The sequence below is a fragment of the Taeniopygia guttata genome, chromosome 2, assembly GCF_048771995.1.
Source record: "Taeniopygia guttata chromosome 2, bTaeGut7.mat, whole genome shotgun sequence".
Classification (NCBI taxonomy): domain Eukaryota; kingdom Metazoa; phylum Chordata; class Aves; order Passeriformes; family Estrildidae; genus Taeniopygia; species Taeniopygia guttata.
This window is the reverse complement of record NC_133026.1, coordinates 143733662-143749816: the sequence shown is the minus strand read 5'-3', so window position 1 is coordinate 143749816 and position 16155 is coordinate 143733662. Positions and strand designations below refer to the sequence as shown.

General features: G+C 43.6%; 1 protein-coding gene across 1 annotated transcript in view; it reads right to left on the bottom strand.

Annotated features, from left to right (window-relative positions):
* The window catches only part of TG (thyroglobulin), a 154895-nt gene that overhangs the window by 122615 nt on the left and 16125 nt on the right, over window positions 1-16155 (bottom strand). The window contains exons 6-16 of the mRNA XM_072925025.1: window positions 15731-15837; window positions 14476-14619; window positions 12514-12699; window positions 8184-9248; window positions 5977-6564; window positions 4558-4800; window positions 3771-3908; window positions 3155-3232; window positions 2717-2829; window positions 1708-1819; window positions 824-1024 (exon numbers count right to left, since the gene is read on the bottom strand). Of these exons, the coding sequence (XP_072781126.1) occupies window positions 824-1024; window positions 1708-1819; window positions 2717-2829; window positions 3155-3232; window positions 3771-3908; window positions 4558-4800; window positions 5977-6564; window positions 8184-9248; window positions 12514-12699; window positions 14476-14619; window positions 15731-15837 (2975 nt within the window). The remainder of the gene's footprint in view (window positions 1-823; window positions 1025-1707; window positions 1820-2716; window positions 2830-3154; window positions 3233-3770; window positions 3909-4557; window positions 4801-5976; window positions 6565-8183; window positions 9249-12513; window positions 12700-14475; window positions 14620-15730; window positions 15838-16155) is intronic.

Here is a 16155-nt window from a genome sequence, read left to right as displayed (position 1 = left end):
ACAAAAGGAAACTGAGGCAAATTATGTGGTCTTGTTTGCCTAATTTTTTTTCAATCTGTCTCCCTCAAAACAAACAATCAAAAAAACACCAACAAAAACCTATAAAAACAGCAGTGTCCTGCAGATAAACCTGTAGGGTTTTTTTTTACATCTCTACTTCCCACTAATCATTACATTTTGTAGCCTTGTAGAAAGTTTAATTAATCTTGCTTCATTTCAGTGATGGGAAAATGCATAAAGAACATTGCAAATTAAATTTATCCAAATGTCTCCCATTTGGATGTCTCGCTGGAAACCATGAGTGAATTCCAGCACTTCACAGCTCTGGTCATTCAGGAAATACTCTGTGAATATGCAATATTTTGGCACATCTTTTACACAATTCTGGTCACAAGCCAAGAGTCAGAATGGCAGCAGCATACATTTTTCAAATTTTATTTTAGTCAGCTGAATGGGTTTTAATCCCAGAGCCAGCTCAGACTGGAGCAGGTTCAAGTTTGCAGCAAGCTTTTCAGATTGGCCTTATATCTGGGTTTCATAGCTCAAATGGTTTGATTCAACCAATTTTATGAAACACAAAAAGTCAAGGATCCATTCCATTCTCATTTTTCCCTCACAAAGCACCTGAAGAAAACCAGACAGTATGTGCTGGTAGGTCTGAAATCTGCTGTAACACAAAGATAAGCATGTTTCTTGAGAAAAATATCTCTAAAGGTCTGAAGAAATAAGATTAAATTCAACTAGGGAGTGGAAAAATGTAGGATCTGGGTTAAATTTCAGGCCTGGATTTGCTCACAAGTAAATGCCTGAAGCAGGAACTCACTTGCACATTCGGGTCTTGCCCCGTTGACTCGTGTCCCTGGCACCTCTTCTCCATTGCCAAAGACACACCAGCAGCTCTCCTGCTCCTGGCTGCACTGCACAGGGGAGAAGCTCCCCCTGTCCCCTTCACACTGGGGGATGTCTCCTCTGGCAGCTTCTCGTGAAACCGCTTTGGACTTCAGCATGTTACACAAACTGGGACCTTCAAAGAGAGAGATTCTTTTCAAGATACAGAATAGAAGACAAAAACTGACCTAAAGACTTTACCAGCACTGCCAGACTGTTTTGTTGATAGAAAGAAAGAAGAGTGACCATGAAAACAAATAATTTGTTTTATTATAGAAGTGGGAAATTTACTTCTACTAGAAAAAAACCCCACTTTTTTCCTAAAGATTGAAGTGCAAGTGATACTGTTTTAGAAAAACAGCTGGAAAAATCCTGTTACTTATTTTTCATTTATATATATATTTTTTTGTTTTTACAAATGTGATGGTGTATCATTTAGAAGCTGATATTTAGGAAGAAAAAAGAATCAAGTTAGTAAAATTTAGCTTTCCATAAAAATTTTTGACCAAGGTAATTTTAAATATAATGATATGATCATTTACATTTTTAAATAGTTAAAATGGTGGTAAGAAATCAAAGATTAAAAAATGTACAGAAGTCCATTCATAAGTTTGTCTAGACTGTTTTATTTCTGGTGTTATGAAAGTAAAGGGTAACAATTTTCAGATACCCTTTCAGTGTTGCTGTGCTTTGTGTGTACCCTGTCACTGAGGAATTAAACTGCAAGCCTCCCATGTTTCACAAACAGCATTCAGAAAAGGAAAGTACATATGCTGCAAAGCATGAGGGATTGCAGGCAGGGGGCAAAGCATTACTCACACTCAGGATTGCCATCCAAGCCTTTGCTGCCACGCTGGAATATTTCTCCTGACACAGGATCCACACACCAAATATCTGTGTCAGATCTCTGCAGCACAGCGTATTCTCCTGTCTACAAAGAACCAAGGACTTGTCATTGCAGAGCAATGTGTTTTAATACAGACACACCAAAATCCATACCCCAAAGATTCATTAAAATGATTATATTTACACTTGTCCATTATTAAAACATATTGAAAAGAAACACTAAATACAGTCTAACTAATTTAATAGATCGACGAGTCCCTAAGAGAATCAAGAATCATTTATGGAGGAAAAGACCTGAGATCACTGAGTCCAGCCATTAAGAGGGTGTAGACTGAAAGTCCATTGAGATAAAGTTCTGAAAAAATCCTAGATTGAAGATCTGATAAAATTCTAGATTTTGTTTTCAAAATGTGTAGATGTGGTGCTTCAAGGTATGATTCAGTGGTGGGCACAGCAATTCTGGGTTAATAGTTGCACTTGATCTTTGCAGTCTTTTCCAACCTAAAGGATTACATTATTCCATATGATAATGACTCTATTACATGAAATGTCTATTCCTTGCCTGTCCCTCTCCTGCTCACTGCCGCATTTTGAGAGCATCACAGACCCTGTTTTTCTGGGACATCTGCACCCAGCTCCCCCTCACATTGCCATTCTCTCACAGTTCAGGAAGAAAGAGCCCCCCCAAATGTCAGTCAGTTGAGATGTGCCTTTTAGCACAGCTCTGCAGGAGCACCAGGCAGAGCCAGCCCGTGGGAGGGAAGCGTGGGCAGGCACTGAGCTTCCTATTCCCAGGCTCCACCTCAAAGCTATTTAAATTCTGCCTTCTGCAGGGCAACACCAGCTGTTAGTTTTGTCCTGCCCTTTTCTTTGAGGTTAATAGAAATGCACAAGGGGTGCTTAAGGAGCATGGACAGAAAGTGTTCGTGACTATGGCAAGGTGCAAGCAAAACTGCTTCCTCTCTCAGTCATGCCAAATCACCTCAAGGCAGTTGGGGATGAACAGATCAGCTGCAGAAGTGTCCAGCTTTGCACTGCTCTGTCTCCAGCTGGAAATTAGGGCATTGGCTCGAGATCGCTGACATGAAGTCCGGCCTGCCAGAGGGAAAACATTTTTAAAATAAAATCAAGTTTCAGACCTAAGCAAGAGAAAGAGTTACATCACCAGCTCCCTCACGCATCTGCGTTAGGAGCTGCTACAATCTCAGGCACCAACAGTCGAGCGTCCACTTCAAATCATGCAAGCCAAAATCACACACAATGAAATCAAATGAACTAGCAAAATAAGAATACAACTGTTTTTACTTTTCTTGGAATAGTTAGAAGCAAGCCTTATTTCATGCATATTAGAATTTCCAATAAATATTAAAATTTGCAAGAATAGACAAACACAAATATCTAGAAAGAAAACCCAACTGACATTTGGGAAGTTCTGATGAACGTGAGACCAAGGAATCCATGATGTAACGACCTCTCTCATCCACACACCAGCAATGACCTGGCCAGGGAAGAAAAGCAGCTTTATTTTAGATGTGGTACTGCTGTGTGCTGTGTTGCATACTAGGAAGATTTTCACCTTCAGCTCTATAGAAAGGAATCAGCAAATCCAAGTCACAACTATCCAGGGGTAAGTAGGACCATATCTGAGAGCAGTGGGACAAATGGAAATGTAGCAGCTCTGGTGAGACTCCTCCTCTGCAGAAGTTTGGCATCATCCATAAACTTGCTGAGGGTGTGCTCCATCTCATCATCCTAGTCACGAGTGAAGGCATTAAACAATACCAGCCCCTGGACCTACCCTCAAGGAACACAACTAGCAGCAAGCAACTGAATATCTGCTCATTTTTGAGCCCCAATGAACTTCCACTTGAGTCCAGCCAATTTACACACAACTTGTAGACCACGTCACCTTCCTCCAGTCTGACTAATACTGGTTTTCTATCTTTTATTTGGAATTCTTAGGGGAGTTTCCTTCTTTGGGGGTTGTTGGTTTTTTTGTTTAGACAGCGCAGAATGTCTTGTTAGGAATTACTCACCTGTGCTCTCATAGCACTGAACTGGCTCCCAGTTTCCCAGGCCATCACACTGAGGGATGTAAGGGAAAAATCCCAGCTGAGTTGCTTCCCCAGCAGAACTCTTTGAAGTAAAGTAACTCTGCCAGTAGAAGCGCAGGACTATATAAGAGAAGTAAAAGAAAGCTCTAGTGCTCAATACAGGATATATAAAACGCACATATTTGCAAAAATGTGAATGTTCCCTGTACTTCAGAAGACAAATTAATAAATGTTTTAAGTACATAAAGCAAGTGCCCATATTTTTTATTTGCATTAAGTCATGCATTTGAGAGAACTGAAATCAGTTCTGGGAGCAGCAGCTTAATGACCCTGATTAATGACACCTGCAGAGTCGCACCTGCCTTTCAGCAAAGTTGCGTTTGACATCAAGTGCTCTTGCACAGATTCTGGGTGTGACCCCCTGTGGGACTCAGATTCAGTCAAAGAAAAGAAACTGAGAGTTTCTAGCCAGGCAGACGCCCGGGAAACAGCTGGAGAGAATGTAAGTAATTCTTTATCTCTCTTGTTCTCACATTGTTTATAGTTAAGTTCTATCACTGTGCGTCAAGCACTCTGCACCAGTGGTGTGGGTTGTTTTCACTTCAGAACCAATGGATTTGGCCTTTGCGAAGCTCTGTATAAAAGAGCGGTGTATTTTGAATAAATCAGAGTTTTACTCTCACAGCCTTCTGAGTGAGTCTTCTCATTCCCGTCCTGCCTCGACAGCGACAACTCCCTTTAATTCAGCCCTGGTCTCCCTCCCACCCACCGGACCATGCAGCCAGCTGGAGAGCAGAGTCCCTTCCCGACAGCAGCTCCTGGGGGATCGCTGCCTGCAGCCCGTCCGGCCTGGCAGAGCGCAGCAGGTCCCTGTCCCTGAGCTCTATCCCCTTTGCCAGCAGGAAGCTTTCTCCAAAGGCAAACTGGGACTCATTTGAGGCCAGGATGAGCTGCTCTGCCTCCTCCATAAATTTCATGGCTTCCTGCTTCACACCTTCACATATACCAGGGCCTGTATTAAAAAAAAAAGTGTTTACATGAAGAGTATATCAATGACTTTAATCTAAATCCAGTAAATATTTGCATGTGAAAACTAACTGGTCTTTAATTAGCATCATCTGTTTCCCTCTGAAATTGGTGTTGAATTGCATAACGAAATAAGCAAAGGAGACTTGCCAGTGTTCAGCTGTTTAACAGCAAGAAGTGCTATAAATCACACAAACATGCTTCGTGTCCTGGGCCAAAGGCTTGATGTTTTTACATCCTTATTGGTTACAAACTGAGTTAATGCATCTCTACAGAACATCCCCTCAGTTGCTGCCATTAAAAAACGTGGATAATCAGAAGTGAGAGTCCAAAAGAAAAATGAAGGTATATCCTTTGGTTCTGGAGTAGCAGCTGGCACTTGGCCTGTCCTTTCCACATATCTACTGACCCAGGAAGGGCAGTTTAATGCACTGAACCAGTTCCATGAAAGCTGCTCCTCCAAAATAACTCTGTTAATCTGCTTCATCCCCTTTATCCCCCACTTGCCCACAGAACTGGAATCTCCACCAATTCATTGTCCTGTCTCTTCTTCACAGCTAGAAAAAAACTTTGTGATGAGAGCAATCCCGTGATGGCATTTATAATACAGATCATCTGCTGGAGTAACCCCAAAGACAGCCCAGCACCTTTGGAGGAGGTGTCTAGACAGAGAGCTTACTGAACTTTAGTGCTGGCCTCACTCTCCTCCTAGTGACTTCTAGGGGATATCTGTTACTCTTGACCACATAATAACAAGCAGTAAAGAAAATCCCTCTTGCTTCATTTTAAGGCATTCTTGAAAGTTATTTACATTACAGTGTAATCCTGATTTTTCCATACAACCCTTCACACATTCTTATATCCTTCACCACCTGGATAAGTATCTCCTGCAAAATCATTATATGTCCAAACTCCAAATTATAAAATCTACTCAATCTTGATGTGGAACTTTATTTTTCCTTATTCCCAAAGCTCAGCCATCACTTATTTAATGGAAATGAGTCATCCTACTTCTGACATCCATCAATAATGGCAGTGCTGATGATCTGTCTGACAAGTTATTGTTAGCTACTTTACAGCAATTGAAAGGACTTCCCTCTCTTGTGGCACAAAATAAATACCAGAAAGCACTCCTACTTACACACCAGAAATTGTTACTTACATGCTGGAACTTGGTTCACTCCTGCCTTTGTTCCTTCCAGCTCTCCTCCTTTGCTGTCAACACACCAACAATCACGAAGTTCAAAGTGGCCTAGAGGAGCACTGAAATCAGTATAGGGTCCGGGGTAGTAGCTGAGCTGGTCAGTCAGAAGCTGCCAGAATGTATATGGGTCCAGCAAAATGTTCTCAGATGCACTGGTTAGGTTTCCTTTCAGCACCTGAGGTGGGAGATCGGTGAAGGAGGAATACATGGAGAATGTGGGGAAGACATTCTGGTGCCCAGCCTCGTACAAAGCTTTAACAAAAGCTGAAAAGTCTCCAGAGGACGCCTCTTTATACCCAGCTATGATGTTCACTAGTTCAGGAACAGGCAGGGGCTTGCCCTGGTTGTTCTCTGCAATCCACCTTTCGTACCACTGGAAGGCTTGCTCGGGAGGGCCACTGCACTGCACCTGCCTCCAGCCACCCCCAGCATCACACTGAGGGAGGTGAAGGCTGGACAGCTCAGGCACAGCACTTGGATCTGACAACAGCAGCTTCACAGCCCTGAGGAACTCCTGGCCAGCTGCTACTTGGCAAGCACTTGGGCCTGGGAAAAGAAAAACATGCACATCTTCTGAATGCACTGAAGATACACAATACCCCCATCCTCTAGTACAATAAACACTACTACTAAAAATTGGCTACTCAGCCCAATAATAACAACATTCCTGGCCTGTTGCTGAGAGGGCTTAGCAACATTGAGGTCCCATGCTGAACCAGGGTAAGATTTCCAAAGGGATGTGAGCCCTCCAAGATGAATACAGATATGTTTGTTTAAAATTTGTGAGTACATTAGGTACTTGTAGTTCTTACTGGGGGGGCCAGGTGTCACTAAATGCCTTCCTGAATCTGTTTACATAGCTCAAGTATTTTCAGATATACTTGGTAATCAGGTTGTTGCTTGTTATTCAGCCAGTCAATGCAAAAGCAACCATCTGAACAGTGGGATAATTTTATTTCCCCTTGGACTGAACCCGAATCTTAATACTGTGTGTCCTCTCTTCCCACACTACTGAACATTGCTGCTGAATATAAAAATAACATCCCTCAAAATACTGGAGTGAGTTTGGTTTGGAAGCTTTTTCTGCCATCTCCAGAGCCAAATTTCGCTTTGCCACCAAGCAGCTCTACAAGCCCAGCCAAACATGGAAGCTCATCTTTGGAGCACTAGAGAATTCTTAACCATTTGGATATTTTGGATAAACCATATTTTGGGTTGCACTACAAATTGGTTGTTAGATATAAATCCCCTCTCAATTCAGATCATTACAACAAACTGCCCACTACTTCTGCAAACTGCTATTCAAAGGAGCTCCCTCACTATGCACCACTCTCAACTGCTGGACGCTGCTATTTCTCCCAAAATGAGAAGCAGGCTCTCCTCTTGGTCTATTCTCCCCATTGACATGTTGTTGTCAGTTCACAGAAACTTGAAAAACAAATATTCACCACCTTTGTGTTTTCTTCTTTCATCATATTCCATTTTTAAAAAGGGAAGGGAGAGGCAGTTCATAGTCTATCAAACTGATGTCGGAAGTCATTTGCAGGTCACCTTTTTGGCCTGACTTTGTGACTTATGAGAAACGTACCAGCCATTAAATCCCCCATGTATGTTTGGAGTCCTGTGATAGCTTACCAATTTGAGGATATATTCTTGAGCTAAAAAGACTAAATCAAGTTCATAGTTTAAGGCACTGAAAATCTTAAGTTCGGATAAAAAGATGAGCCAGTGACTGTGCCCAGTGTCACAGGGACAGCCCAGGTGCCTTGGTCTGGAAGTAAAAAGGCTTTTTCACTAGGCAGGGGTCACAGTCAGTTCCACAGATGCTCCAGGTCTCCCAGGCATCGTGGATGTTACACACTCCAGCTGCACACGAGGTAGAGACATGGCAGTGACATGTTCAGCAACCAGGCAAGACCTCAGGCTCCTCTGCTTTGAGTGTGCCCACCCTACACCCTGGCCACCTTTAGGACTGGGGAAATCAAGGCTGACACACACTGTATTTCCCACTATCCCCTTGCCACTGTAAAGCTGGCTTGCTTTCCTGTTAGGAGACATTGGCATACACCATCCATTTATTTCCAGATGTAATCAGATATGAAGAAAGTCCCATGGAATTCCAATAAAAAGAAAGCATCTTTAAATTCCCAGTCCCTAAGACTTACATTTCATTGGATTTCCAGCTTCCCCCCTTATTCCTGGAATAGTCTTGCCATTCAAATCAACACAGAAGCAATTTGTTCCATAACACTGGAGTGGCAGAAAGTCTCCATCCTCAGTACAAGAGGGAATAAAGAGATCTGATCCCGCAGGCAGGCTTTCCTTCAGGTTTTTCAGGTTTCTCCTTTGCTTCTCACACTCAGTGGGACACTTTGGGCGTTTGTCTCGACGCCTTGAGCCTGGAACCTCCTTACCTGAAGTGTCCAAACACCAGCACTCTCCTGCAAAGCACTGAACCTCCTCATACCTCCCCTCCTTGGTACATGTTGGAACAAACGGGTCCCTTGGCTCCTCACCACAGCCTCCGGATCCCAGTGCTAGTTTCACCACTTCACCTAAATCTTCAGCAACACTTTCAGGGACAGAAATTACTTGTTGAAGAAAAGTAAAGAACTCTGGTAGTTCCAGGACATAAGAAAGGAATTTCATCAGATTCTGATTGTCCTGCAGAGTTACTGTGCGGCCAAAGCTGCTCACAAGAGGTTTACTCAAAATGGAGCTCCCCTTTGATGCCTCCAGTGAAAATGCCTCAGCTGATTCCAGAGGGCCTTGGCCATTACCCATCTCTGACAGATCCTCCTGTGGGAAAAACTGGCCAATGCTGTACTTCCCATTAGTGCCAAGGACCCCTGTGAAGTTAAACTGGATCAAATTCTTCAAAAACCTTCCTCCAAAGAGGTTTTCTTGGAAGCGCTTTGGATTGGCAGTAAATTGCAGTGCCACTCGAGCCAGTTCCCTCGACGGGAACATCCCTGTGATGGCTTCACTAAGGATGGTTTCTAGCTCAGGAGTCTGGCTGGCAAACGGGCTTTGTGCAAGTGGGGATGACAATCCAGAGTCCAGAAACAGCTCCTTGAAAGAGGGAGGGCAGGGCCTTGAAAAGCCATCAGTTTTGTCTGACTGCTTATCTGGTGTGGAAAACAAACTGGACTGACTGAAGTAGCCAGCAGGGCCATAAAGGAGCCTCGACAAGGCCCGTCGCCGCTCGGAGATGCACGATTGCTCCTCACCTAGAGACAGATTTAAAAAATAAAAAAGTACATTTTGGAACCTCCAGAACCTGTAATTCTATTGCTCACTTTCAAGCAGCTGGGGCAAAAACAACATTAAAGTATAGATTAACCTGCTTCTCAACTATGCATCATGTACATTGTTAAGGAATTTGAAATGTTAGTGCCTGTGGTCTACAAATAAAATTCTCTATTCAAGACCCAAAATGAAAGGAAGCATTCCTTCCCCACCGCTTAGTTATCTGCTCTGTGGTCCTTTACTGGTTCTGTTGCTTCCCAATGTAAGTTCTCATCCCTGTTCCCATGGCTGAAAGAAAAATGACTTTTCCAAATATTTTAGCACTCTAGTAGAATGCCTGCTGCTAATAAAAAACTCCAATACTCCAGGTGAAATGTGGCAAACTAAGAAGAAGAAATAGATTGTGAAAGAACACAAAATAATTTTAAATAATATCTACCAATGAGGAATTTATGGAAGTTTCCTAACTAAATCCTCAGTTTCATAGTGAAATGTTTATTGCATGAGGTTTGAAAATGAATTGTGCAAATTAGCAGTAATAGAGTGCTACGGACAAGATGGCAATAATGAATGAGCTCTAAGGGGGAAAAATGAAGAATTTCAACAAAAATAGTGCAATGTCAGGATAGTGAGAGTACCAGCAGTGGCCCTGGGCACCCCTGTCCTGGGCTAAGCTATGTCACAGGTGTGGCTGCCTCCAGCCCCATCTATACCCTGATACACAGGGAGCAACAGAGAAGTTAGGATGCAGCACATCAGTGAAGAAGGACAAAGCTTAGGGCTCAAAAGACAGCAAATAAGAAAAGACTTGGTAAATATAAAGACAGCAAGAATCAGACACACAGCATGGTTATGGCACTGACTGCATATCTGGAATGCACACAGCAGCTAAACTCACATGCCACACATTTACCTGTCCTTGGAAAGTAGAATTATAGAGAAGGGAGGCAAAAGTAGCAGAACTATAGAGAAGGGGAGACAAAAATATTTTGAGGACAGAACAGCTTTTCCAGTATGAAAGAACATTCAGCCTGGACAAAAAAATATGGAAAAGGTCTTTTAGAAAACAGGATTCTCCACATCATTCACAATAGACAATTATTATTCAGTATTTCTCACAGAACAGAGAAGTCCAGATGTAGAGCATATAATTATGATCATGAAAGTTATTGCCAGAGAGTGCTATGAAGGTTAAAAGGTTAGAGGGCAATTAGGCAAATCACTGGAAGATAACTCCATAGGGGAGGGCTGATCACAATGATTTGGACTCAGTCTTCACTTTGGGACATCTCCCACGTGCAGGAGGATATTTGGAAGTTATGTGCATTTTCCATGGTTCTCAGTCTTTTTTACTCAGCACCACTGCTGTCCCTGCAGGGGACAAGATGGATAAGCAGCTTCAGTCTGCTCCAGCACCAGCTCCCTTGGGCTCCCCACTCCATCTCCATTTATTCCACAACTAAGCAATATGATAAAGCTGTCACAAACCCTGTTAACAATAAGGATAAAAGCTGGAAACCTAAAAAAACTGCTAAAAAAGCCAAGCAAGTAATCTGATGCTCTGTGATTGACGTCCTTCTCACTCCTGCCTTTGCACCCTTGTCATACTCTACAGATCCTGACTGGAGCTCAGGGCCCCTTCCCAGAAGATCCTTTGTAAAAGAACTTTCTGTAGGATGGGCCCCTTCTGTTTTCAGTGTTGGCTCTTGGTGGTTGGAGGGATGAAGAACATTCCTCAGAGGGCCAATAAGTTAGTGTAAGCCACAATTCCACACGAACAGTAATATGAAACAAATGCAGGACCATGGGTCATAAACACTCTCCCCTCCTTCCCACTGTTGATCAAAACAGAGGAAGAAAGAATAAACACCAAAGGCACTGCTGGTGTGAATCCACTGCAGAAGGTCTGAAAAGAAGCACGTCCCTATCAGGACTGCCTGGTGCTCTGACTCTCCACTGTTAACACTGCTGAGTGTGAGAGCCAAAGACATTAAAGAATCACAGAATCATTAAGTTTGGAAAAGACCTGTAAGGTAATTGAGTCCAATCATTAACCTAGCACTTCCAAGCCCACCACTAAACTGTGTCCCTAAGTACCATATTTACATGGGTTTTGAACACAAAATAAAACAGAGGAGAACTGGAGACACACACATGGCATATAGCTGTCTGAAGACTTCAGTTATAACCTCATGAAATACCTTCTCAGGAGTTAATCTGTGAAACCCCTGCAAACATTTTTCCCTGCTTAAATTTCCTGAGTCTGACAATTAAAGCTGCAAGCAGCCTGAAGTACTGCCCTCCTTTCTTCAGCCTCCCACCAAAAAAAAAAAAAAAAAAAATCAGGAGGGCTCAGCAAAGTGTACTCAAAGCGAAAACAACCAGCCCCAGCATATGGCAAGGCCTCTCAGAGGTTCCCCTGTAATATCCTTGGTGATCAGCCTTGAAGGCACACTGAAGTTTTCATTTCACAGCAAGCCTGTGTGAGCCCAGAGCACTCTGAGCACTTGGAGCTGCGACACCTAGGGCAGATTCCTCCTTTTTCAGCTGCATGGGAAGCTGTGTGTGTCTCACAGACACAGCAACTGCCTTCCCCCAAGGTAGCCCCACATTAAGACCCTGTGCCCAAGCCCTCCAGCACAATCCTGAATATTTAGGTAATGCACTTCAGAGCAAAGGTTTTCAACTTTCCTCCTCCCCTCCAGCCCCTGGACATTACTGCTGTCATTTCCATTTAGGGCATTGATTTGATGGTGTATTCTCTGTGGAATCTCTCAAAGCCTTAGCCTATACACCTTTTCTGAATTGTTTGTTTGGTGGGTTTTTACAGTATTTGGCAGTTTTCATGGCAAAATATGCAGTGACAGAATTGAAAAAAAAAAAAACAGTCTGAATGGGAGATGAAATTCCACAGCATTTCACCAAAGGAAGGAGGTAAAACACAAAATCACCATCATTTGCTCCCTTATATTACCCCAGATATTCTCACTTAACACTTCTGGAGTCAAGATCCAGATATCAGAGCTGCAAAGAAAAGCCTGCTGCATGCAAAACTAAAAGGCTAAAGAAAGATCACAACAGAAAATAAAAGCAGCATGATTTTAATTATGTATTAGAATGTGATTCTTAACCGTGGGGAGGTTTCAGGACGTTTGAACAACAACCAGAATCTATCGGCGCCGAGAGAAGAGCTGCTCTGCTCTTCCAAAGACACTGAGAGGGTTTCCCTTTGGCAAACACACGTACCACAGGCCGGGGGCTGCCCTCGCCTCCTGGTGCCCGGCACCTCGTGGCCCTGGGTGTCCACACACCAGCACTGTCCCCACGGGTGGCACTGCAGGGACGTGTGGCCGCCGTCGGCCGCGCAGGACGGCACCAAGGGCTGCTGGAAGCGCTGGGCGGCCGCGCGCTCGGCCTCGCACCTCGACGGGCCTGCGGGGAAAGCCGAAAGCGTTAGGCAGGGAAAGTTCAAAGTTTCAGAGCCACCTCTGTTCAATCCCGTTTTTTGCCTATTTGGGAGGGAAAAAAACAAAATAAGAAAAAAAAAAGTAATTTCTGATCGTTTCCAGTGATGCATCAAATACTAGCTCAAAATGCGAATTCTCCATCCTCATTTCCCATGAAGAATTTTCTCCATGGTTTTCTACTGTAGGTATTAATGGATGAAAACTAAAAAGAAGATAAAACCTTAACACATTTTTCAGCCATAGTTAGCAAGTAGGCAGAGCAGGAATATATCTCCCAGAGAACCAGGCTGAGGGAGCTCTAGACCTTAATGCAAAAGCAAAGTTGGTCAGCAGAGACAGATGTACAGCCTGGGGACTGATTTGAAGGGAAACATCAATGTTTCTGAAGAGAATGAGGCATTGCTCCTGCAAACCGACTGGAGAGAATTGCGCTGAGACCACCCCATTTCTCCATTTCCCTCTGCAGGGATCTGAAGACCCTATTCCTGTCAAACTGGCCTTAAGGGCAGAGAGGGCAAAAATTCAGCAAGTAAATTTTCTGGGGTATGATCTCTCCAATACAAGACTTCACCCTCTGCACAGATTTTTTTTTGTTTGTTTACATTAACCTGCAATCCTACAGCCTAAACACTTCTCACCTTCAAGAACTTCCCAGCTACACCCAGCTAACTGAATGAGGCGAGAGCACTGTGTCAGAGCAACCTGTTCATCCAGGGGACTCTGACAACTTCTCCAGTTTGAGTGGATTCAGGTGACAGTGTGAGAGCTTCATAAGTCACCAGAGCATCCCCCTCGGTGGCTGATGAACGAGGTCACATCTCCATCTTGTGGCTGCACACATCTTCATCTGTGCTGACAGCTGCTGCAGCCCAAACTACAGCCAGAGCTAAGCCAGAAGCACGATACAGTGCAGAGGTAAAATGCCTTCTAAACTTCCAAAACTCCCCAGAAGGATCAGCTTGTCCCAAAGCCAGGAAAATTGTGTGACTATATGGCCAAAAGACTGACATCAGTATCTGCTTAATATTTCTGGTGATGCAACTCTTTAGCAAGAGTCAGAAAACAATGTCAGAGTTTTGGACTTTGGATCCGAGGATGAAGTATCACACAGGAGATTCAAACTCTCCCCAGTTTGTTTTGGGCTGTGGTCTAGGAGGGAGGAGGTACCTGACCTCCTGTCCCACAGAGTTCATTGCCTGTAGGTGGAGAAACATTCTCCCCACAAGCCTGCCCTGACCAGGGAAGGAATGGGCCCAAGGGCAGATCCAAAAGTTCAGCCTTGCTGGCCAAGGCTCTACAAACTCTTGTGTGGCCTCCTGGGAATGGAGTGTGTTGTGGTCAGTGTAAAATTCTTCCTGTTTCTGAGTGTACCAACATAAATTTGGGAGCATTTTCTCAGGTTTTTAATTTAATAACTCAACAAATCCATTTCCATAATCCCAGGGCAAGAGATACGGAGAGTTCATGGGATTTCAAACAATGTGATCTGCAGGCACGTGGGAAAGCATTGCTCAAGTACAATCTGCTGGTAAAGGCAGGTACAACCTGCTGGTAAAGACTGTACAGTGCAGAGGATAAAAGCCATCTGCAATTCAGGGACCTTGATTCTTGCACTGGAACTGTGACATTATACATTTTTAGAGCAAAAAAGTCCTAGAACAACTCTCCCCAACAGCAGCTGTCATATAAAAGTTCGAGAACTGCCACCTGATTTACAGGGCATCTCCTGGGCGCTACTTACACCTGAACTTGCCAGAGGTAGCCAGCTGGACCCCCAGGAATCGCCTCTGCAGGATCCGATGGATGCTGCTCTCCGTGAACGTGCGGGCAGGCTCTGGCTCCGAGAAAATCGTATCGTAAACTTCATCAAGCAGCAGCTCCAGGCCTGGGAAAAACAGACTTTTAGCACAGGGACTGCTCTTAAGACAGAAGTTACCCTTACACCAGAAGAGCAAAGCTGGGAGAGTCTCAGGAAAAATAAATCCAGTTCTCTAAACAAGTCAAATATGAAGTTCTACTGCATAATCCATATCACCCTGCATAACCCTAATGCAGCACACCCTGCACCCAGTGCTGGGTGCCCAGGCACCACCTTTATGCCTTGACATCTACAAAAACAAGCAGGAGAAACATCCCATACCTGGCTGTAGGCTGTGATTTTGTTAGGTTCAGCCTGCAGTACAGAAATTGATGTAATTTTTGAAACAGATGTGACCAAAACCAACTACAAGTCATTTTGCTTGCATACTAAAAACCAAGACATTCAGTAGTTTCTCTGAGTGCACAGATTTTTGAGAACTATTTTTTTCCTGGGAATTAAATGTTGAAGTTCTTGTCTATCATCTAAATTTCAAGCTATTGTGCTTTGTATTTTTCCCCTTAAAAAAAATGAAAATTAAAACCACAGTATTTAAGAAAGGTCTAGAAATTCTCAACCTCCTCATTCCTCCTTTCTGAAAAAAGAACATTCTTTCTTCTAAAGCATCCCATCAACTATTAACATGCCTAAATCCTGAGGTTATGAGAGAAGAGGATGTCCCTGCCCATTGTAGACAGGTTGGACTAGATAATCTTTAAAGGTCTTTTCCAACCCAAACAATTCCATGATTCTACCTAAGCAAGAAATAGAGTTCATTCTTCAGGCCTTTTATATTCCCCTGGATTTGCTAATAGGACGTATAAAATATGACACAGCTTTCTAGTGTGGGCAGAAAGTGGACATTCAGAAATCCTATTCCACATCCTAAAGAGGACAGGATTAGCTCCCAGACACCAACTCCACTCGTTGCTGACTGAAGCTCTGCTTGAAAGGGTGGGATTTCATCAGTGAGCTCCAGCCCTTCCCATGGGTGACCACTGGTCACATTGGTCTTACCCCTTGTAAGAGTGAAATTGAACTTCCAAATGAATCTGAAGACTGATAGTTGTTATTTGTCCTTTCCCTTGGGAATGCAACACCCCCCAGACTGAAGGATGAGATGCTGGAAGGCACTTACCTGTGTCTGCTAGCTCCCTGCCCAGGCTGTCCACACAGTAACAGTACCCAGAGATCTCCGGGAACGCTTCCCTCACCGAGCTGAATTTTTGGAAAGCCCTTGGGAGCCTGGAATAAAAAGTTGCATGCAGAGAAGAACCTAGAGAGGCTCATCAACCACAACAAAGCATCAGCTGTTTCCTTCCTGGTTTTGTAGGAGAAGGATGTCTGCAGAGCACAAGGCCAGTACTAAAGGCTTTGCTCTCCTTTTGGCAACCAGGCTCTGACAAGATCCAGAGTGCTGTTTCAGCAGGATAGCAACTCTCCTAAATACCATTTTTCTAAACAAAAATGGGATTATCTCCCTTCAAACAGATTTCTGAGCCTTCCTAAACATGTACCCAGCAACTCACTTTCAATTCTATTCTCATCTTTGGAAGCCTGACA